Source organism: Syngnathus floridae, chromosome 12 (assembly GCF_059516105.1).
Source record: "Syngnathus floridae isolate MCC-2025c chromosome 12, RoL_Sflo_1.0, whole genome shotgun sequence".
Lineage (NCBI taxonomy): Eukaryota > Metazoa > Chordata > Actinopteri > Syngnathiformes > Syngnathidae > Syngnathus > Syngnathus floridae.
In genome coordinates, this window is record NC_142424.1 from 7,814,880 (window position 1) to 7,840,224 (window position 25,345).

A 25,345-nucleotide genomic window follows, 5' to 3' on the forward strand; every position below is an offset into this window, starting at 1 on the left:
ACACGTACATATACTGTACAGTATTGTCTAACGGGACCATTACTCGCATTGTCATTCCCATGTTGTCAAAATCAGCCTTGCAAAATAAAAAAACTCCGCACACAGCTCTCTAAACGTCTCAAAGGACAGGAATCAAAGTGTTAGACCGACACGGAAGGGGGCCGTCGGACTCACTTAGTCCATAACGTACTTGTATGCGTGTGTGTGTGTAACGATGAGATGCAGTCTGGGGAATCCAAAGTGCCAGTTGACTTTTTAAAAACTGTCTTCTCACCTCACTTCTCCTCCCTCCATCTATTCCTCCTTTGGCTTTCACTTCCCTCCCTGTTGTTTTTACTGTCCATCCTCCATCTCTTCATTCTGCGCATTCCCTACTTTCCTTCCTGGCGCGCTCCCATGCTCCCTAAATGGACCTCTCTTAACTTCCTGCACCTCCCCTGCCTTCTCACATTAAACCACCATTGTGATGCACAGTTGAGATACAGTACATCTAATCCTTCTTGCCGACATCTCACTCCTCATTTATTTTCCCCTCCTGTTACTCCTCTTTTCAAACTGTTCACTCGATATTTCTCTCGTTTCCTATGTCCTATATAATTAATAAATCCTAAAATCATCATCAATTTGGCAGACCACACTGCTCACTCGGCGTTACGGTACACCGAGGGTGTTTTCTACTTCATGCCCCTGACGGTTTTGTGTCAAAAAGTACATTTTAGACCAGGTGAGACCAGGTCTAAGTTGTGGCGCAGTTGGTGTACTGCAATTTTTACAGGTAGACAGTTTCTGAGCTCCACCGATATGTCTATTGAATGTCGTATTTCGTACAAACAAACTTTACACCATCTGCAAGTGGAGATCTTGCATTTCCTTGTGAATTTACTTTGATTGCATCAATCTCCCATAGGGACTCCGGCAAGTCTGTTATGCTTCTGTCATGTAGAATACGTACCACTCCTGTACTGAATTTAATGGGAATGAGGGGTCCTGCTCTGCTTTCGAGGGAAATGAATTTGTGTGTGCTCACTCCCACAATGGCACAAACGCCCATTCCTGCACCTATCTACCAAAATTCCCAAACAAAAAAGCACCATCCTTTATCTGTATCCTGCCTTTTCATTTCATTGTTTCAATATGTAAAAATAATTTATCATTATCATTCCAGTAACTGTAAATCCATCACGTTTAATGGAAAATATTGTTCTTTGTCCCCTGTCTCAGTTTCTCGTTATGCGTTCAGTTCTGTTTCTGAGCTGAGAGTGTATTGATCCATACACTCACCAATCTTCAACCTTAACCAGTCAATGTTCACGCCAGTCACATCCTGCTGGCTACCGTCGTTGTTGCTGAGCTTTTGGGTTTAATAGACCTGAGGAATCTAGTCAACAGGACATTTAGAACCTGGAGGTAACAAGCTTGCTTTTCTTCTTTGTCTGTGGACACAGATCTTTGTTATTTGCCGTTTCTTGTTGGTTATTAAAAATGGTAGAGGGGCTACATGTACGCACACACACGGACACGCACACACACACAATTTCAAGAACAAACGCCAATCTTGTCAGGGCTACACACACAGACAGTAACGTTTTTGATCTCCTTTTCGCCTGGTACTTAACATCGACTTTTTTTTTCCTATTCATTTTAAACGTTGACACACGACGACTTTGTCCCACGTTTATGTATGCGTGGATACTTTCTCGGGATTAATGAGAATTTAGCAGGTTGGCGGCTGCCATGTTGAGATGTGTCAAGAGGCACTGAGAAAAGAAGCGGGTGGGATAAGGGCAGCATTTAAAACCGTTTGTAGGGATGAAGATCTTTAAGTGGGCGGTGAGTATTTTAGTCCTGAATTCAAATTCAAACCACGAACATAAATAAAGTGGAAAAGAGGAGAAATATATGATGACTAGAATTCATTTGGAATAATTACAGAGTATTAGTAGAAGATTTAAGAGGAAAATTGCATTTTTTTTTTTAGTCATGTTTTGTCAAAAAATTTTAACATAATCTGAAAGTAGTATATCAATAAAATTATATGTGGAAAAAACAAATTTTTCTTCTCTGGCCTCATTTTTGTTCCTTCACTTGGATTTCAAAGGAGACCACGCCTGAGGAAAATCAACTAATCAATGACAGAAGATTTGACAGATCAGGTGTCAATTATCTATCAAGAATTACTGTACACATTAAACATTCTCCATCGATTGCCTAGCTGGTAAACCACTTTTGGAAGAACACCGTGTAGACACCGCTATAATGTAAATTAGCCACACTGTTACATAATAGTGGGCTAGAAATTCACAATGATTTGCTCACCCTTTCGTTTTCTGAAATAAGCAGAAAACAAAGGATAAATGGTCAAGGAACTTCAGCGATACAAGTCTTTGGAGGATAAAGCAATTTAAAAATGCCAATCTTTAATTATTTGGCCCCTTTAATGAAGCTGTGTCGTAGATAATACTTCAGCGTGGTAATACACTTCTACACCAACGTGGACATCCAGAATGAACCTTGTTTTGGTTTGACAGAATATTTGACAGCTGCTAGTTTAACCTTGAAATAGTTCAAATCTTTTTTTTTTTTTAATCTTTTGTTGCTTTCATTTAGGCAATGTTGGGGTTGAGTTCTTTGGGTGGTGGAATTCATAAGTGAAGATAAAAATGTGTGGAGGAACAGATATATTGTTTTGGAACATGCCAGTCACATCCGCGCACGCACACACACGCAGTATATATGCTGACATAATGAGCAGGTCATGGGTCACAATCTTGACCCCCAGGGGGTACAAGGACGTATGTCAGGGAAGGCTGTTCCACGATTGTGTTCAACCCATCTTTGCATCAAAACACTTCAAACCTACTGTATCATTTATGTTCTTGCAGGCCACATCACCTCTTTGACGACACGTAATAAGCGCCTGAGCCTCTTTAAGACGGCCGAAAACACGGCAGCACCTTAAACGCTATTAGTAACGTTAAGCCGAGCGTAAGCTGCAGTGTGGCCAGACAAAGAATTGATAATTGAAAAGTAAAGCGGCAGTGATTAATTTTTGACAGCAGGGTGGTTTTAAAAGAAGGCAGCGGCCCTCGTCCTCCCAGCAGTTGATGTGAGAAACCCCGGTGAATCAAAGCTCCGGCTGTGCTCTCGGGGTTTCCACCCGTCCATCCTCCATCGCTCGGCTAGGTTTTAATGCCCACCTGAGGGACTATAGGGGAGGGAAGCAAGGGGAAACCGAGGTTCTCTGACTCCACGTCGATACTTTTGCTTTCCAGCTGAGCAGAATCACAGCCTCTCTGCTCTTAACTAATCGAAATCTAAAGCCCACCCGCTCCACTTCTCCCATCTGTTCTTCCTCTCGCTCCACTTTCTCTTCATCCTCACCAACTTTAGGAACAAACTCCGAGCTTGTCGGAGCTAAACACACATATAGTCTCCTTTTGATCTCCTTCTCGCCCGGCACTTAACATCGACTTTCTTTCGTATTCGTTTTAAACGTTGACACACGAGGACTTTGTCCCACGTTTAAATATGCACGGATTCTTTCTCAGGATTCAAGAGAACTGGCTGTCATGTGGAGATGGGTCAGGAGGCGCTGAGAATAGTAGATAAGTGCTGCACTTAAAATAGTTTGTAGCTATAAAGGTCTCCATGTAGGCTTCCGTGAGGCTTTTAATCCTCAGGCTGAGTCCAAAACACAGCAACAAATGGGGGAGGGGCTTATTAAATAGAACCTCAAAAGTTCAATATTATTTGGAATTCAAACTGCTTTCTTAGAAAAGTTTCACAGAAAGAGTCAAATGCAACTTCATGTGGCTCATGAGACTTCAGTTTAAAAATAGTCCTCATGTGCATTAACTTGGCTAGTTTAGTAATGTTAACCTTCACATAACACCTCTCTCCTCCATGTGAACATTGAGTTTTTGTGCTTTTATACTGATGGGTTACAAACTTTTTTTTTAAAAGTTAATCTTATTTGTGAAAACATCAGAAAAAGAACAATTGATTTACTTCATATCCAAATGTTTTTCAAAACACAAACCAGTTTTTTATTTTTTTTATTTTATCCCACCAAAATGTGTTACCCATACAAACCCCTGTAAACCAATAAATAGCTGTGAGATCGCATTGATTAATCGTAGATCCTTTGCTAATCTTTTTATCTTCACCAAAAATAATTTGGAATGCTGAAACTTTGGGAATATCAATAATTGAAAAATACACCAACTCACTCAACTTGCATTTTGGATTATAACCAAAAGCCTGTTTTCCCACTGCAATAATATCCCACAAATTCTGAGTGCGGAAATGACCAGGTTTGGTTGCTAAGCAAAGCACGCATCATCTAGGGCTTTCCAATAAAGGGTGAAACCTTCTCAACAGTAAAAGATGAGATAGTGTGATGAGGAACACTGACCTCCACGACCTTCTTTCATTTAACACCCTTTACAGTCAAGAGTCCTACATGTTGTCTACACTCAGTTGTGTTGTTCATTGAATGCCCGTGTGATGGAGCAGATACACTTGTGTACTAATCAATATATGTTGACACTTGGCCGTACACATGCAGTCAGTCATCAACTCAAGAAGAATGGAGAGCTGGAGAACTTCTACTGAGACAACCCATATTTAGTATTTATGTGCCTTTTGAATTACTTGATCACAAGCTCATTTTAAGAGTTTACACATACAGGAAAAGCATCAAACACTATTTTTAATTACTCGTAGTATTTTCAGATTTAGCTGGCTTATTACAACTACGAATTGGACAAACAATTTTTTTTTGCATCACATCATTTAGTGACAAATTGTACAAAGGGTGGGAACGGGCTTCTCTGGTGGGAACTATCAAAGAATTAAGTAAAAAAAAAAAAAAAAGGATGCTCTCTCTCATAAGCATAAGGGAAACACGGTTGCACATTTAGTGTCTCCTTGTTGCAACACACTTGATTCAAAAGATCAGGACTGTTAGCGAACAGGAGTTTTGCAAATTAGCGAGACATAAAATACATGCAGGACCGGAGTTGCCTACCCATCCTGTAGAATGTTGCAAATTGGGGATGCTTTGCTCAAATTTTACCGGTCTAACGAAAAACCAGGAGTGCAAGCAATGCGTACAGTACCCACAATCCTTTTGTATGCCCAAAGTTGAGTCAACGGGACAGTTTCCTTCGAAATGACAATAAGACGTAATGTGATGTAACGTCATATTTAAGTACTCCACACAGTAACACTGAATGTGGGCGCCCCAAAACAAAATTATATCTCACTTTGGTCTGCTCTATGTACCAAGCATGCAAAACATGAGGTACAGACACTCTTTTCTCAATCCACATGCTGTCAGGCCATGTTGATGTTAGACAGCAAAACCATTTTCAATTCTGGTGCAGCGGTACCAGTATAAGCAAAACATGTGTGTTCTTTCATTATTTCAGAAAGAGGGGAAAAATATCCTCATACATGACCGAACAGCATCTAACAAGAACATAATTGATGCAGAAACTTGTTTTTCTTAGTTCCATCTTTATTAGTCACATAGTGAAAACAAGAACACAGCGTACCACTACACATTTATTTCATACACAGTGGACTCAAACTGTGTTACAGAGGTCACATGCAAGCACTATACATACATATGTTAATATTCTAATACCCAGAAATATACACTCACAAACCATTTGATAAGGTACAGCCATACAGTATAATACAATGCCCCATAATTAAAATTTCTTTTAGAGTATGTTTGTTCATCTTACAGCAACTCAGGCCAAGTTACTAAAACTAAACATTTAAAAAGCTTGAGAGGGGGCTATTGTATTTTACTGCTCTACTCATTTGAAAACACAAAGGAGAAGTATGACAAAATATGCCATTATAATCCAGCTGAATGGAAATATTGTGATATCACATGTTGTAAACTTGAAGGTTTCTACCACATTGCATCATGCCACTTAGGCTTTTTCGGTTCACTTCCTCCATCAAGGAATGTTCTCATTTTTTTGGATGACTGGTTTTCCTCACTTGTTATTTACTCTTCAACTCTTTCTCTTTGCCTTCGTTTTCTCACCTTCTCTCCCTCGAGAGGCCGACAAAAACAGTTTTTTTGGTCAAACCCTTGCGCATACTGGAGAAAATCCAAGATTGAGATCTCAATGCTCTCTAGAATTACAGTAGACATAAAAAGACTCCACATCGCTGTTGAAATGCCAGACTGTGATTAAAAAAAGTTCTCAAAATGAAAAGAAAAAAATCTATTGAGTTATACCAGTTAGTGGTCACATTAATAATAGAAATGATTCTGAAATTAAAAATAGTCTCAGATTTTTTTTTTTTTTTTTATAAATATCACAGAAACTTGACATTAGAACAGGGGTGTGTAGACTTTTTATATCCAGTGTAGTGGAAGTCTCAAGGGCAGTCTTATGAGCTACGGGATTTTTTTTCCCATCTAAACTGGGACAAAACTTGTGAAAAGCTTTGACACTTGTGTTTACAGGTGCGTATCACTGTTAGAAGCTTTCTGACACCATCACTGAAAACTGAAGCAAACTAGAGACTGTCGGGAGAGTGGAAGGGTAAATAGAATAAGAAATAGTTTGTAAAAATAAATTTGCACTGCCTAAATGAGATTAAAACCTTTTCATAATCCATGGATATTTTTATTTGTGCATAAATGTCTGCATGAAATAAAATAAGAAAAAAAATTGTGCCCAGGGGAACTTGTAGCCAGAAACAGCAGTGATGCAATTTGCACACGACACATACTGTAATTGTCATAGATTTATGTTAAGCGTGATTATTTTTTTCCTTTTATCTGCTTCCCTCACAACAGATGAGATGGGAATGTTGTCAATAGCCTCTTTAACAAGCACAGCATTAGGAGAACAATATTTTAAATCTGTATTACTTCTCCCCGATACACATATTGAATTATTGCCATAATAGGTGTTTATAAAATGTTAATGTTTCAAGAAGCAAGTACGCAAACCTACATTGGTAACGGACAAAGACATGATGAGATGATCTTTTAATTGTTATTATGCACTGTAGTCAAATTAGTACATTTGTTTGCTTTAGCGTAGATAACAAGAGGAAGTCATTGCCATGCAGGCATTCAGGTAGTCAAACACACCAAAAATAAGAAATCGTGCAAGACTAATACGAGACTACATTCCATGGAAGCTCTGATATTAATACTGTACACGTGGGGATTTCATCTAGGAAAATGAAGAAATGTGGGAATAAGGGGACATATGTGTTATCAACATGATAAAACACCATCTCCTGTTTTCCTTGAAATGTATGAACACCCAGGACTATTTTGGTTTTGAATCATGACAGGGAAGAAAGGTCGGCTGTTGAATTTATTAGAGGTTTAGCAGTGGAAAGAGAATAAATTTAAATGTGAGCCATGTTTTTAAAAGGGGCTGAAATATCAACGTCTTGAACCCTAAAGACTACAACAGGACACTTTTAATTCATGTTTTCATTGCATGTAATGAAATGCCAATTAATGGCAATAATAATAAATATTTTCTTATTTACACAATGACGACTCTGGATACCGCCATGGAGGAAAAGCGAACTAATTCACATTGTGCCCTGTTAACAGCAATCGGGGTGACCTTTAAGATTAATTTCAGAGATGACCATTGTTCTTGACCCATTCTGCTCCATAGACGACTGCACAATGACTGCCAAAGCGACGCATGATGACATCGATGCAGAATCAAACCACAAGTCATATTTTAACAGCGCCCACTCATAAATCTGCTCAGGGATGTCAAGTGAAGTGATTTATTGGTAATAAAATTAAATCGTGTCCTAAAAAAAAATCAACACAATGAACAACACCCAATTTACTGGCATGATAGGGGCCAACATTAAATAAATAGAAATGAATGTGTGGACCGCTAATGGCTTCAATTGTGACTAAGGAAGAAAACTAACAAATAATTAGGAATGACTAGAGTTATAAATTACTAAAACATAACACAAATGGCCTTATGTTTCAGCCAACAAATATATTAGCAAGTGAATTCCTTCATGACCCTGACTGTGGGAGATAAAACAAAACTATATACACATATAAACCTAAATTTAGATTGGGTTCTCATAAAAAAAAAAAAAAAAGAATCCCACTAATTTCTAATTCAAATGGTTTCATTGCTTTTAAGCCTTCAATTTCAGTCTATTTGAAAATAAAACTTCAATGCCCAGTCTACTATCTTTATCACAGCGACTTCACAAAAACCAAGAAGCCGGACGCCGATGAGCTCTACACATGAACTGCAGCTTAATTTCATAGTATTGATCTCATTTAAACCATGAAGCGGTGCTCTTTGCCGTCATGTGCCATGAGGATGACGTTTCGGTTGGAGGTCCAGATAAGGCGAGCGAGCTTCAAGTGGTTCTGGGAGCCAGGAGATGCCGGCTGGACCGGAGGAACCTGGTAGGTCTTAATGCAGCGAAGCTGAGGGGCTGAGTTCAACATCCCAATGCTGCCCAGCAGACTGGTATTCATCTGAGTTGGGTATTTTAAAAATATATTCCTCTTTACTAATCGGCAATATTTAAGAAAAGGTTTTCCCTCAGACACATATACGCAAATAAAGTCACATTCACAGAGATAATGTATGTTAATTACCAGCTGGTCAGGGCAGTAGTACTAACCATTCCACATAAAGTGAGGCTTGATAGTACATTAATGAACCATAATAAACATTATGAAAACATATTTTATAACGATGGCTGAAACACAAAACCATGTATCTGAAATCAGCTCTGATGCAGGCTGCAAGTTTTGCATGTCTACTAGTAAAATTGATCAAAATTCATTGAAGGTTTTGGTCAGACTTTTGTGCGACAATAAACGGTGGAATTACCTTGCAAACAGAATGAACATGAAAATCATTCATTGTTTTCATCATCCAAAATAAAATCACAATCTAAAAATTTTGCACATTTTGGCTAGCGATATCATAATTTGTTATTGTTTGACAAAATGTTTTAAAAAATAGCTGAATGCAATTTTTGGGTGGAAAATGCAGTCATGTAAAACAGTTTCAAAATGTGTGGAAAATGGTATTTACCTGCCAGAAGGAGATGTGACTGTCAGCATTGGAGTAGGTTGCCAGGTAACGGCCATCAGGGGCAAATGACACCGCTGTGATTGGGCCCTTATGGCCATGGATATTCTAAATAGTAATAGAAAGGAAATCACAGTTAGCAATGGAAGATGTAAAATTTGATGTGTAATTTGTGCCACAGTGTTATAAAATAAAATAATTCAACAAGGATTTTTAATGACATTTAAGGACTCATGTATCACAGAAAGATGACTTGGTTCACCCCAATTGTGAAAAAAAAAAATATACAAAAGCGGCCCAGTTGAGGAAAGGACATTGTCGTCTTAGTGTTGCATTGCAATATTTGTCTCACTCACTGACTTCTAACTTCAATAATTTCTCTGGGTTTTGGATGCTATCACACCATGTTAACATCATACTTCAATAAATTTGATTTTGTGATAATAAAGATATGACGAAGAACTAATGTTGATCTTTGCTGAAATTTTATTGAGACAAAGCAGAAAAATCTCAGGATTTTTCTTGACAGTAAGTGTTTGGTTTGAGCAAAATAATTCCATCAGGCGAGGTGCAGCTTGGGCTCCAACAGATGCTGCCATTCGCCGCCAGAACTCGCGAGACGGAATAATGGAACGCTGCACTGTGTGTAACCAAATAAAGTGTCCCACCAGATGAAAGGTGTGTAACACAATAAAGGCCCTCACAGAAATCTCCATTCCGACCGACCCAGCCTGCGACTGGGATTAGAAACGCTCACCACTAGATGAGATTAAGGCATGTCGCCTTGGGCGCCCAAGACCCTGAAATTATAGCCCATCTGTGGTTATAGAGAAGAAAAATATAATACCACAATGAAATGAAAATCTTATATTTTTACCTGGTTCTCTCCCTGATATTAGATCCCAGTTGTGTTGTCTGAATTATTTGGTTTTTTTCCCCCTCAGTCTTCCAGGCCAATCTCAGTCTTTTCAAAGATTCTTAATCCCCCCCCCCCACACACACACACACACAAACACACACAAGTCCCACGTCTTTTCATCATTCAGTCTGAGGCTTCCATTGCCTGTTTTAAGGCAACATCCCAAGACCTATTTCCCATTTCATCCCTTCAGCTCTTTTACGTGATCAATTATGCTATGTCAAAACAGCGGGACACACACAAAACCCTTTGAACGCGCGGATATTTTCCATGATAATTAAACAATTTAATTACCAGAGTGCTATATCATTTGGATGTACGCTTATGGTGTTGACGTGAATTAGAGGAATGAATGGAATATGGATAAAAACTAAAAGACCCAAAACAAAATCCAATAATTTCTGATTAGTTAACAAATAATTTGAAGGAATTGATGAAGAGGTGGAAGTTTATTGAATGCTTATTTTTGTGGTCTTCAATAATTGTTTGTTAAACAAGTCTCTTTTAACGTACCTGGCATTTCCCAGTGCGAACATCATAGAGGGCCACCGAACCTTGACGAGCTCCGACAGCGATGCGGTGACTACGATCGCAGTAACCCACCATATAGAACCTGAAAAGATTTCCCAAAAATCAAACATTGTGACACTGAAACAAATGCATTTACATTTAGTCCCACATCAACTTACTTGCAAATAGCAGGAAAACACTCTTGCAGACCTTTCTTCTTGACCAGAGACCCTTCAATACAGTACATGATGATATCCATCACCTGAGGATGAGAAGATAATGTAAAATGGTGAGGAGGTGCCCATCTATAATATTGGTGATCGTCACAGCCACCTAGAAAAGTACAATTTTGTGCCTATTATTATTGTTTGAAATTCAAAAACTCCTGAACACGATTACCTCGACGAGCAAGTCTACAACATCCCCAGGCATCTTCTCTATTAGGATGTCAATCACTCTCAAGATTTCAGTCTTGGCTCGGGCCAGAGTGGTGGTGTGAACGTTCTGCTGCGACTGAGAGTTAGCCTGGGCTGCATTGAATCGATGGACCTGCAAAAATAATAAATGATAGTATTTGTTTAACAGAGAAGGTGCTTCTATTTCAACAGTTAGTATTTGATAAGAACAATACATGTGTCTTTATACTGTAAATATATTTCTGTCAACATTTTTAGGCACTTTGAATACATTTGAGCTCACCTCTCTTGCAATGGTGGTGATGAATGCTGGCGGACGGGCGGTGGCAATAAGAGAGAGGGCGTGTCGAGCCGAGCGAGCTGAATCGGCTGGTGGGTTGAGCGGCAACCCCGTGGTAATACTATGGATGAAGAGAGAGGAAACGTTGCTTTGCGTGAGATGCTAAAACTGGGACGGGTTGTTTTTCAACTCCATCAGACGGTAAAGATGGATTTAAACAAACCTGATCTCTTGGAAAATCAACAGGATTTGTGACAACACAATTCAGCAGAAAACTGACATGGAATGATGATATATATTTTGTAGATTGAGTGATAACTGGGAACTGTTTCTAAGAGGTGGTTAATTTTAAATTGGCTACTTCGGTACAGCAAGATTGTACGGTGTGAGTGGAATGGAGTCCAACAGGAAGACGAAGAGAAAGTGAGAGCAGAAGGAGAGAGCGAAAGAGGGGCGAGAGAGATCGAGAGAAAGACTTACAAATATATGAAGTGAAGAGATTAGCGGGCAGCTTATAATGTCAAGGCTGAGTCAATGGCAGCCATTCACCAGACAACGGCATAATGGACTCCCACAATGCAACAGGAATTAGACGCACACGACACATGCACACACCCTAACAGCTGGCCCCTCACTTCGCCGAGTGGAGACGTGTGACATGGGTGGCGGGGTGCGGGGCAAGGGAGAGCGAGCAAAGCCGTGTTAACAAATGAGTGGGTCAGGGAGGAAAAGAGAGGAAAGGGGGGGAGGGGGATGATTTGCACGATTCATCTCCCCTGATTACAGATCACAACTACAGATTAACACAGGTAATATATTAGCAATAAATCAGCAATGCTGAAATGTTTCATTTCATTTATAGTGTTGGCTGTAATTGGAAACAGTCACGATGTTGATAGAAGGCAAGAGTGCGAGGAGCTAATTGGAATGAAAACCAATGAGGTTAATTGAATTGAATTGAATCCATGTAATGAAATAATCTGAATTATCATTATCACTGGGAATCACACGCACGCACACAATTGTCAACAATTACTTTTAGACATTCAGAGGCACTTTGTATATTTATTAGACTAATGCATCTGAACAAAAACATAATGGAAATCAACTCTGACAATGGAAGGAGTAAAATGAAAAAACTCATGTACAGTACATCTAAGTACAGATTGGAAGTATATTAAATTACCATTTTACTTGAGTTCAAAGTAAGAGCCATCTTGCTTTGTGCTTTGATAGCCAATACAAGGTTGAGATTATCCACTCAATAATGGGTCCCCCAATACACATGCACGCACACAGTGATAAAAGGGGGATATTGATTGTTTTGTGTGAGGAAGGAGCTAATAACATCAGTCACATTGTGTGAGTCACTGCAACCAGAAATCAACACCACAACTGACTTGACAGGTTAAACGTTTGACTTTCTGAATAAATTACGGATTGGTTGGGTTTACGGTGGACTAAAATTATTGGGGCTCGCTTTTTAGTGTATTAAACAAAGTGGAAAAATGAAAAAAAAAAAATCACACAATCAACCTAATGTACTGACTAACATCCAACATCCAAACCTTTGGAATTTGGAGCGATGGTTTGGTAATAAATTAATATAAGTAGATTAGCAGAGACAAGTGAAATAAAACTAAGACATGAGATTTGAAGGTATAATTTTACCAAAGATTTTTGTAACAAAAAATTTATAAACATAACGTTAACGTGTGCCGTTCCTTTGAACCTCGACGGTCTATAAGGCTGCAAAGTTGACAATTGCTTTGTCTCACATGAATCAAAAAGCATGGATGGAATTAGATTTTTATATCATTTGGCATAAAACTACTAATTCAACTTCAAAGATACTTTTAATTTTTTTTTTTACATTTTTTATAACTACAGATTTAATTTCAAATGTGAGCATGTGCCTTATGTCCACCTTTGTGCTGAGGTGAGAGGCTTTACTTTTTAAGTTAAGTCTTTTTCTAAACCATCTTATTTATTTATTTATTTATTTATTTATTTATTTATTTATTTATTTATTTATTTATTTATTTATTTTTAAATGAACGCAGTAGGTAAAACAGTGGTCTGGGCCTGACATTGAAAATGTATAAAACGTGTGCAAGTCTTCCACAACAGAGGCTTTTCCCATTCTGTACGAATTGAATAAAGGATTATCACTTCCACTCGCACACTCACACAAGGCGCTCTGCTCTGTAAGGAGCTGTATTGATGACCAGTAGTGTGCAACAGGGACAAAGAGCCTCACTGCGATTCAGCTGCATGGAAATACAAGCTTCTGTGTGCACATGCACTTCCTTTCATTCAACTCCTCATATGCTGCCTTCCCCTTTTAAACATAGCGCGAGTAATTAAAGCACCTTAAGAACGGTTTGCAAATGGCCACAGTATCAGTCCAAAAATCTGTATCTTTTTTTTCAACTAAACCATGTATAAACCAGCTTTGAAAAAGATAACATTGTTGATTTTGAAGCTGTCTTCACTTTGCAAAGAAATTGACACGCTGAAATGTGTTTATAGCTTGTCAGCGAACACACACAAATACACACTCACGCCCAACAGACAGCAGACATATCCATACTCATTAAACCAGACTTGCGCATCTCGGGTTTCAGACTTAACAAAATCACTTCATGGAGACTATAGCGATTTCTGACACACTCACTTATCGCATGTATGATGCATCATACACAAAATGAGGCTCTGTGAAATGCAGTCTCTTTTCTACTAAACGTTTCATTCAATCATTCATTTCTCACCGCTTACCCTCCTTATGATTTTTGGCAAGAGGCTGGACATATCTGGGACTGGCTGTCAATTGCACGGCACAAATTGGAAATCACCATTCTCACTCCCAATTGAGGACAATTTGGAGTCTTCAATAACCTTACAGGCATTTTGCGGAACATTGGGGAAGCTAGTGTATCTGAAGGAAACCTGCAAGCTTTATTTATAAATACAATGATTGCGAGTATGATAAATATCCTCGCTAAAATTCTGAATCATACTTTCCAGAATCTGACAAGAATTGTGTTGACAGGTTTGTACAACTGTGAGCGATGAATGCCGGCTTTAGATAAGGTTTCCTTCAACATAAAAGCATGTACATCATTTTAGGAAGTGGTCATTTAACTTAAACTGATGAACACAGAAAGCGGTTGTCATGTCAGTGCAATGCAGACGATGCAGCATCATGGTAATGGCTTGCAATCAGATTAAAGTCTAGATCCTATGTTTTTGTGTCAGCTCTATGTTACTCAAATGCTGGGTTGCATTTGAGTGCAGCGTTTTAGTACAATAGCATACCACATCACTTCTCTATATTTTATATCCCCGTATTTTGTATATATTTTTTTCAAACATCTTTTACTTTAATATTAAGAAGGTCTCAAATCAATCAGAATTTTATTTGGAGCAGTTTTAGCTAATGTTAGAAAGTGTTTGTTGGGGTAAGTCTAAACCTTGTTAAAATAAGTATTGAGAAATACAAAATCAAAACTATAAGTCAGGGTAAATAAGTTAAACCAACAAATTGCCCTATTGATATTTATCAATGCATACAAAATAATGTGAATTTCAACAAATTACGCAACACAAATAAACACTTAAAAAAACAAAGCACTATGAGGGCAAAATTTGCAAAACCGTATGGATGTAAAAAAAGTTTTTTTTTTTTTTCTCTTTCTCAAATGTATGTGTATAAGGACTCACTTAGCCAGTTGCTTCTCAGCATCAGCACAGAGCTCCAGCAGTCCCATGAGCACCGCAGACACGTCCATGTACGGCTCCCACACGGTGAAGCCTCGGCCGATCAGATCGATGGCGGTGCGACGGATTGTGCTGTGTGGTGGCAGTTTTGGGCTGGGGGGCTGCAGTAGCAGGAAGGTCAGCGCCTTACCTGAAATAGTCAATCACTGAATATTAATATGTTCGCAGTGAATAAAATTCACTGAGATTTCATAGGACTTGGATTAGTATAAGCAATTAGCGTGCCTGGTCAAGGCATTGGAGACAGGATGTTACATCACAAAGGGCAAAAACATATACATTAAAACTACATTTTATAATTGAAAAATGGCAAATTCCTTAAGATTAAATTGAACTGCGAGTAGAACTACAACATGCCCGCACAGAAAGAACCAAGTGAGTGAGATGGAGGTCATTTCATAGCTGACCTGACATTTGAGCCAGTCTCTTTAGGGACCCACTGACCATTAAGGTTCCAAAAACCACCCCCAACCCTCAATAACGTCCACCTCCCCCAAACACACATAATCCTCCCCCCTTGGCTATCTCCCAGGTGACTGACTGCCTGTAGATCACACTCAGAGGAAACCTCAAGCCTCAGCAGTGATATAGAGGGGAAATGGTCAAAACAAGGCAGCTCAAACACCAGAACAGGATTTTAAACTGTTGGTAAATGTTAATAGAACACAAGAAGTATATTAAACCAATAAAAAATTAAAAAAAAAACTGTCCAATTAAAGATACCAAAATATTCCAATATTCCAACTACAGCCACTGTAGTAATCATCTTCAGGAGGTTATATGATGTTTACTATACGTATATCATTATATATATGGTATGCATATTTTTGTTGACAATGGAACATAAACGCCAAAATATCAAGGGATGCAACAAGAATGAATCAATGAATGCAAAAACAAATCTGCACTTCATACAACAACGATTTTGTTGAATGCCGTTGTAGTCTGGGTGTAAAATATGCAAACAGTCATTTGCTAACTTAATTGTTCTCCTACTTCGGATAGTAAATCAATGTGAGCTCTAGAGAGCTATTAGTTTCACATAAACTGATAACCAGTATATAAACTGGATGTGTGGCTGTGTGAGAGAACTTAGGGGAGGGGCGTGATGCTGAGGTCACAGAGCAAAAGATCACTGGTCCAAGTCAAACCCCTGTGAATTTTATACGCAGATGCTCTGCTCATAGTGAAACAGAAAAACCCACAAATATGGAATTCTTGTCATGATGTCATGATTTTGCAGCCTTGCTTTATTTTAAAGACAAGTAAAGAAGACTAGAGACTCAATTTGAGCTCTTTTGACATTAGTGAAGAAAAAGTGAGCGTAGTCTCCACTGAGGTCTATTTCTCTTGGTGGACATCTTTGTTTAAAGGAAGGCTCTAGATTCAAATGACTCAATATCTATTGACAAAGCATCAGTCGGCCATAATGGGCTGTTCGTTAGAGTAGTAAACATGTCACATTAACACCAAGAGGGTAATTAGAGGAGAAGTTTGGTAGGAGGAAAGACAAAGGGAGGAAGGAAGAACTGGGGGAGAAAAAAAAGAGTGCAATAGCAATAGACTAGTACATTTTAATTCACAGGGCCAACTTAACTGCCTGCACAAGAGAGGTTTTAGTTTCTTTGCTACACCAGCCAACCTCTTTTTGTTTGTTTTAGTTGAGTGAAGGTAAATCAATGTTAAGGACTTGGTGGATAAAGTCTCGATCCAACGACAAAGAGTAAATGTCTTGACTTATAATTCATGAATAAAGCCTGGCATTTTTTTTGCATTGTCTTTGAAAGCATCTTTTAAGCATAAATGATGTGCTCCAAATTATAAGACGTAGACGAGGTGAGTTGAAATTGAATTTTAGTTACGTGCAACAATATGACTTCTATGAAATTAAAATGATTCAAATGTATTTTGTAAAATCGTTCTTATGTTTTTGTGCTCAGTGCTGTTGACAAAAAACAACAACAAAAAACCCCTCAATTTCCAATCAGCTCTCATGAATGTTTCAAAATGCCACCATTCATGATGAATGGACCCCTGCAGGGACTTGCAGTATTTTGACATTTACGGGAGAGATAATTGTCCAGAGAAAGACCGCGATGGACGTTTTGTCTCGTAACCCGTCCGACCATTCCTTTGTCGTCATCATCTGTCTGTCTTTCCTTCCATCCTAGGCTCAATTTCCCCCTCTATCCTTCACATTTCTTCTCTCACCATATGAAAACATAAATCCATACCCTGCCGCGTAGACTACTGTACCTGGCTTCTCTCTGGGTAGACAGCTCTCATTTATCATACACACACAGAGCACTGTATGCCAACAACACCAATCCATCTTTCAATTTCATGACAGAGACAGGTGAAGTACGGGATGGGGTAGACGGAGAGAGAAAAACAATAGACTGAATGAGAAGGGGCTGAAGGACAGACTGATTGAATGAGGCTAAAACTCCTGAGGAGACCTGAATGAAAATATGGAAACAACAACCGTCTACGTCGTTGCTCTCTTTTGGCCGATGTTTAGGCCAAACATGACTTGAATAAGATAAGAATCATCATATATTGTGTTGGATATTTCAGAGTAAGCAGCCATGAGCAGCTTTGGTAACTTAGGTAGAAGGAGTGGAGGGCGGAACAAAAAAAGCCAGGCTCAAATGGGATTCGAACAATCAAAGTGGAAGGAGAGCCAGAAAAAAAAAAATCCCATCATGCTGTGGTGGGCCCAGCACCAGTACACATTCTTCTGGAATCTTGTGCTCTAATGTGTATGTTTTGCGTGTTTGAAAAATCCATTGTTTGTGAAAACATGGTGTATGATTGCAAAACATTTTTTTTAATTGGAGCACTGTACTGAATGAAAACATCAGCCTTCTTTGGCGAGTAGTCGACTTGAATTTTATTATGCCAATTAGTGATGGGCGAGTACCAACACCAGGTTTCAGTACCAATACCAGTTTTATTTCAAGGCATTGATACTTATGACGGCCATTTTATGATCAGGAATGAGAGATTTTATTTATATGAAAATTAGGAACGTTGCTATATTGGGATGTATTGGTCTTTAAAATGATCTCTCACTTTTTTTTTCTGGGAAATTTCATGTATCAAAAGTACTAGTTGTATTGGGATCAGTGACTATTCCAGGTACTTGTACCAGTATTGTTCTCGGGGGGAAAAAAAAGACTAAACTATGAGATCTGTAGGGAGTTCATGTAAATGTTAAGTCCAGGTGAGCGAATCACTGTGCCTAGACCTAACTTAAAATAACCATGACTCACAAGCCTATCAGTGAACCGACAGGCTCCGTGTCTGGTTGGATGCCCCCCAGAGACAACCAATCAGAGCTCAGGAGAAGCAGGACGGAAGAGCAGCTCTACTTAGTGCAGGTTTGATGCCCGCTGCGGCTAAAGTGTGGGAGGCTCAGCGTGGCACAGCGTGGCACAGACTCAGATCAATCAGTGTGTGTGTATGTGTGTGTTCAGTGAGTTCTTTAAAGAGTCAAGCTTGGCAGATTAAAATCAATCTCAACCTTCCACCTCACTTATAATCCATCTGTGATTTTTAAATTTTTTTTATTTCGTTTTACATTTCAAACGTAAAGTTCGACCTGCATCAGCAAGAATTGTGGTTGAATTTTGAGGGATTTTATTAATAACAATCTACTTAATTCAGGAAAAAGGAGTGTCATGTTTAAGTTTGGTTTAGAATTGCAAAATGTGGGCAGAAAATGGTATCAACAGTTTGTAAACTTTAACTGCTGCCTAACTGAATTTTTTTTTTTTCAAATGATCACAGAAACAAGGTCCATCTTAGGTCAAGTTGTGTTTTAAGACAAGACAAGGTGTTTTTACCCACACTAATAATGTTTGTGGTCCCAGTTACTTACATGTGTGTCTTGCCAGGGAATAATTAGAAGAACCGCCACTTGTTGGTCCAAAGCCTTCGGGGACCTGCCCGGCCCGAGTACGTGCTGCGCCTTTTGGAGGTTCAATCTCGGCCCCAAACTCTGCTCCGATGACACCCAGCAACACGATGGCGGTGGCCTGTTTCCGGCGCTCCTCGTATGAGTTGGAGATCTTCTTGGCATTTGGTGGAAGGTTTGAGAGGCACCCTTTTGCACAGAACAAACAGAAGTGTTTCAAGGAAAAGAAAGCCTATGAAATTTAGCATCTCTCATACAAACTGTTAGATGCTTATACTTCAATTGATAAACATATTCTAGTGATATAACTAAATGAAGAACCTCAACTTTTTTTTACATTGGTAGTGGCCAAATGCTTACAATCTACTTTTCGTTTTAAGTTTTGATTAATAAACATTCAGAGAATGAAACCACAAAGTCATAAACAGAAAGCAAAATGGTTCAAACACATTTTATTCGGCCGAGTCTCGCTATTAAGACTAAAGGTACAACTTAAATTCTGTAATTCTTCTCGCTCTGAAGTTTGTTAAAAATCATGAATCAACATGAAGCTGATAACTAAATGGAATACAATGGTTCTACTGTCAAGGCATTGGACATTACTTACAACCAATCAAATGCAAGCATACACCTATTTGCTCAACTGAAATCATTTTGTCACAGTGCATGGATACACAATCATTCTTAGGGCTTTGTCTTCTTTTTGACACATGCAATAAGACACACTTTTGCCACTTCTATCTATTGAGTATTTGTGCTTGTTCCTACTGTGTTCGCAAACACCTACCAAGAATCTTGTGTGTATGTGTGTACTGTACCTAAAAGGACCTGCACAACGGGGAACAGCAGCAGCAGCCTCATGAAGATTGTGTGTGTGGCAAAATCACAGCAGGAGATGAGAGCTCCTTACACACATGGTTAAAAAGCTCACATGGCCAATAAGAGCAACATATAAATTGTGTGTGTATGTGTAGGTGTGTAAGCCATGCCATGTGTGGCTGAAAGAGAGAGAATCAGATCGAGTGAGAGAAAGAGTGGATGCAATTGCCTATTACCACCAACACGTATGATTTTTATTTCTGATTTTCTCCGTCTTTGGGTGAGTGAGCAAATCACTGCAACTAATTTATATCGAAGGGAACAAAGCGCCTGCTAACCACACCCACCCACACGCCACCCTCCCTTCCCACACTAGCAGCAGGAGGTTGTAAGATGAACATACAAAGAGAGAGGTAGTCCCTGCAGTGTGGTCTTGCTGTTGACTTTCGAGATTTGTTAACGTTGCATGATTCTGGCAACTATTTATCATAACGCATAGATCACAATGATATTATGAATTTTCAAAGGCGGTTGTGATTTCACACAGTGGAGTAGAAAACATGGATTTGGCAAATAGCATGTGTGTATTCAGTTGCAAACGAAACAGGACTTGGAACAGGGCATTGAGTAGAAATTGGTGGCACTGTCATACACCAGATGCAATAAATTTCGACATGTCTACAACTCCACACAAAGGTCGGGTCGGGTGACAACTCATGCAAAAGCATGTGAAGTTAAATTATCAAATCAAACATAATTTCCTTTGAGGTCAAATTTCTGATAGAGCTCAAGTAATATTTCCATTGTTTGTTAGTTACTAAATTTTTTAGAACCTCCGAATCCCCTTCCCCCATATTTTCATACTATATCCTGGTGGTCTTTATAATGAGATTGCTAAAAGGCCAGCTGTCATTTGGAAGAAGGCCCAGCGGCTGGCTCTGATAAATGGATTACAGATGGCATCCATTCCCTGGGCCAGACTGGGCCAGTTGATAACAGAATTACAGATAGACTTCCAACCACAATCACAAAAAAAGTTGATTTACAGAAAGGAAAAAAGTTATGGCAGAATATATTAAAGGTTTGATGACATTATATATTTAAAGGTATTATGTGTAATTCAAGAAAACATGCAGTTGTCAAATTAACGGGCATGCCTTAATTAGACTTAAGGTGAGTGAGTGTATGTTCACCTAGAAATAGCGCTTTTTTTTTTTTATTTGCTCAAAATATCCCGTGATACTGTCTGACTGAACAGGTGCAAACTTTATTTGTTAAACTACACAATTAAAATGTACATTGAGACTTTCTTTTGTGTGCCCTCGTAAGATTAAAATCGGTGCTAAACTTTACAGTTGGGTCAGTAGTAGTCATTTTAAAGAAAAAAACACTTTTTGATCATGTAAAAGCTTTTTTTTCTTTCTTAAGAGTGGCAGATGATCTGAATGTCATTTATGAAATGAGATGTCTGCGGACAGTTGTTGGGGGACTTTCATCCTACCTGCGGCCTCTCGACCGGTGTGGAAGGAATGACTGATTTTTGAAGGCCATCGATCTCCTTCCTTCACGACTGAAAGATCCATTATAATGACATTGTATCTAAATCTTATTTCTTGGTCAACCTGCTCCCAAACATAACCCAATAAAGTAAAGAGGGGCACGAACAAGCTCTCATCTCCACTCGCCTACGTTTGGCTAAATCGTCAAAGGATTGGAATGACAAAAAAAACAAAAAACATCTGACTAAATAACATTACCCTTAAGAGAAAGAAAATGATTTAATGCAACAATATTTTTTTAAGGTCAGACGGACAGAGAGTATGAGGGAGGCAAGTTAAGGAATGGCACAATGGATGAATGGAGGAAAATCCAGAAAAGACTGGCACAAGTAGTATTAGTGGCTTATTGGGGAAAAATATATCATTTTGACATGACTATAATTTTGGACTACAAGTTACACCTATTTTTCATAGTTTCGCAACTCTGGCAACGAAGCAAGCTCGGCTGTATATTAAAATGTGAATAAACAAGTTGGGGTAATTCAGTCAAATTGGACTAATGATAAATATCTACCTCATGCTATGGATACTCATACAAAATACCAATTATACATGATTTGTGGACATATGACAATAACAACTAAATTATCTTCCTTTTGGGGGAATCCTGCTAACAAGCTTGCTAAACCCCACTTCAAAAGCGGTAACCCTATCAACCTCCAATCCTACGTCATGGCGCTGCATCCATTGGTAATCAATATGAGGCTGGTAAAACTTGATCACTCGGGACTCAGGGAAGGGGATCAATATCAGCAGGAAACCGATGTGAGAACGAAAGCAGCTAAAAGGAGAAAGCAAACAGTAGATAGAAAGAGTAGGACATGGAAAATATTCTGGAAAAGAAAGAACAATCGAGAGAAAATTCCTTTAAACAGAAGTGTACTCCAGGTATGGAATATATTGATGGTCAAGGATACTCTCCGTCCTTAGAGTGAATGTCAGGGGACAGTAAAGCTCGGGCAATAATTGAAAACACAATTAAGATGATAAAGAAAAGAGGCACAGAAAAGACAATTGGAAATCTTAAAGTGGTCATTGCCCTTCGAACTTGCCTAAGCCGGTCTAAAGGTTAAATGCATTTCATTGTCTTACAACTGACAGACAAGAATCTGTGCTCACAAGAAACCCCAACTATGAAGGGAAGAGGCGGTGTTCGATTATGATGTGGGGGTCATGGGTGACATTGAGATACTCAGAACAACTTATAGACTTGTAAATAAAGGAAACACTGGTTCTATCTCTAATGAGTTTTAAACAGGTAATAATCGAAAACAAGTCGACTAGTGACACCGCAAAAATGAAAACATGGTCGACATGTTGGGGGAGAAAAACATCTGATTAATTTAGTAATCCCAGACTTTTCCAATGGTGTTTTATCGTTGAGTTAAATAGTAATGATGTGCACTCTCCCTTCCACTTCTCCCCTGTGCAAAAAATAAGTTGACTTAAACTTGCCAGAGATTTATTATCATCTTCTCACCCAGCAAAAATCCTACTTTCATCATTTGCCATTCTTTTTTTTTTTCATGTGTTCCCTATTGAATACAAATATGTGCGCACACACACGTCATACGGGTGAATGAACATAGTGATAACGTTCACATAATGGGGGATGGGCAAATTGAATGTGATTGTGTGCATGTGTGCCATGAATGGGTCGGATAAGGAAGCAATGGTTGTGTTGTGTGTGTGTGTGTGTGTGTGTGTTGTGGAGTACAGAAAGGTGTTGTGGGGGATGTGTTAAGTGACTGACGAGCAGCTTACTCATGGGCTTAATCATGAATATAGCAAGTCATGAAATTGGCCAATTGACATGTTAAGTGACTGTAAGCTCAAATGGCTCACAGGCTATTTGAGACAAATTCCAAATTCCAAACAGTATGTGACCCTATGAGAAAAATTAATTACCCCAATTATTATTATGATTGTTATTATTGTGATTACCCAATGAAACTTATTTATGATACCACTACCCTCCACTAGGGGCAATAATGCGTAACTGGAATAGTAACAATGCAACACATTTACAAACTTATTTTTTCGAACCGTAACTTTAGTCTAAAATATGTCCGGTCCCATAGAGTGGCATGTACCTCAAATGTGTAAAAACCATGCAAACCCAATCATCAGAAACAATGAAGAGGGTTTAGAGTCAGCACTCAGAACATTCATCTCATCGTAGATTAAATCTGTGCTGAAGAGAAATGTGATCTGACCCAAACAACCTCCAGGCTCTGATATTAGATTAGCAGGGGAGGCTAGCGTTTCGGCTAACCCAATCACAACTAGGCTAATGACACAGAGGTGAGGGTCAGCCTGACTTTTCACCTTTGACCTCTATCTGTGCTGTCGCAAACCCTCTCGAGAGGGGGGTGAAAGGTGGAAACTGGAAAACAAAAAGGATGAGTTGAGAAAAGAAAGGCCAATTTATTCCTTTTCACTTTGTTTTTTGTTTGGATTGGTGTAGAATTGTTACCTTGTAAACAGAATACCACCAAAAAAAACTGAATATAATTATGATTGAATGGAAATATCAATAGATTTTCAAGTATTTGTTAATACATTGATGATGTTCTTGGGTGTCAGACATGGGGTGATGAGGTGTTGTGTAAGGGAGACAGACCTTTGACCTCCTTGAGGTAACACCCATCAACAGAAACGGAGACATGATGCCCTCAGTTTGTGGTGGCTGCATTTCCTTTAGTGTGAAGTAACTACTGATATTATGGTTTAAATCATTTTGTTACATTATGAAAATCGACATTATACAATTAGTCTTGAAATCATTCAAAATACAAAACAGAAATCAATTGGTATAATATAAATACAATAGTGGCTAAATGCAGAACACAGGTTCACACGCAATTCAGCCGCTTTTAACCACGTCACTTTGAATGACTCAAAATATGTTTTGGTGTTTCATGCCTTACTTTCCCTCAAGATGCACGACCATTTAGATCCAATTTCTAATATGCACATACATTTTTAATGTATGTTGATGGTTCCCGTCAGAAAAAAGTTAATACTAATAAAAGGCACTTCACATGCAGTGCGAAAGCCCGCAGTAATGCCACTGATTCTAATTACATCACTTGCTACTGTTGGGGAACGACGATAGCACAATGACAAGTGTGTGTGTGTGTGTGTGTCTGTGTGTGTGTGTGTGTGTGTGCGTGTGTTTCTGGGGGATAGAAGAGTAGACTCAGGTGCCGTGGTAACAGCCCAAAGCCAAGTAATTCTGTCGCTGTCAACACCATTCTTTCCCATGCTTGTCTTCTCTTCCTAGTTACTTCTTTTTGTTCTAATTTCTGTTGCTCTCAAGTAGGATTTTCCCTTTCCTTGTCTTTTTAACACGTTTTTCACCTCTAATTTCCTTTTCTACAAGCATCTTGTAGTATATAATAATAATAATAATAATAATACATTTTATTTGCATGATTGCCTTTCTCTCCTTGCAAGCAGTTCCACACAATGGTGAATTCAGTGTTCAATGAAAAAAATATTACATGTTGGGACAGTATGATTTTGGAAAGACAAGACGAAAGTTTGCAGAGTTTTCCTCAACAGAAGACTTAGCCATGCTTGGTGTTTGAACAATTTTAAAGATTTAATGCTGGACAGAAAATGAAAAATACTGCTGTCAATAGAGGGAAAAAAAATAAAAATGACCAGTGTGAAATGACAAATTGTTAGCTGTGTATGTAATATTGATTGGTCTGGTAGAAGGATGGGAAGAAAAGTAGAAAGGAAGGAAGCTGGGAGGGTAAAGGTGTCAAACTATTTTTTTAAATAAGTTAATAAGGCTGGATGAATGTGGCTATTAGTGTCGTAAGAAAAATTTACACGTTATAAGAGAACTTGAATTTGTGTAAAGTGATAAATTTAGATGTGTCTATATTTGTAAGTAAATAATGCGCAATTGATTGTCTGGTGGCAGAATGGATGCTTGACAGTCTAAGATGTTCCTGTTTTAGATTTGGGCTACAGAAAAAATTATGTTTAACCAATAATGTAATGACCACACACATTTTATTTTGTATAATACAAAAAAAATTAC

At 38.6% G+C, this 25,345-nt stretch overlaps 1 protein-coding gene across 2 annotated transcripts in view; it reads right to left on the reverse strand.

Annotated features, from left to right (window-relative positions):
* Positions 1–5,500: 5,500 nt before the first annotated feature.
* wdr7 (WD repeat domain 7) overlaps positions 5,501–25,345 on the reverse strand; it is a 41,301-nt gene continuing 21,456 nt past the window's right edge. For both annotated transcript variants that reach the window (XM_088392026.1, XM_088392025.1), the window contains 8 exons: positions 18,875–19,099; positions 14,935–15,121; positions 11,215–11,332; positions 10,915–11,064; positions 10,695–10,777; positions 10,519–10,618; positions 9,090–9,194; positions 5,501–8,521 (listed from right to left, as the gene is read on the reverse strand). In XM_088392026.1, coding sequence (XP_088248152.1) covers positions 8,318–8,521; positions 9,090–9,194; positions 10,519–10,618; positions 10,695–10,777; positions 10,915–11,064; positions 11,215–11,332; positions 14,935–15,121; positions 18,875–19,099 — 1,172 coding nt within the window. In that variant the 3' untranslated portion in view covers positions 5,501–8,317. The remainder of the gene's footprint in view (positions 8,522–9,089; positions 9,195–10,518; positions 10,619–10,694; positions 10,778–10,914; positions 11,065–11,214; positions 11,333–14,934; positions 15,122–18,874; positions 19,100–25,345) is intronic.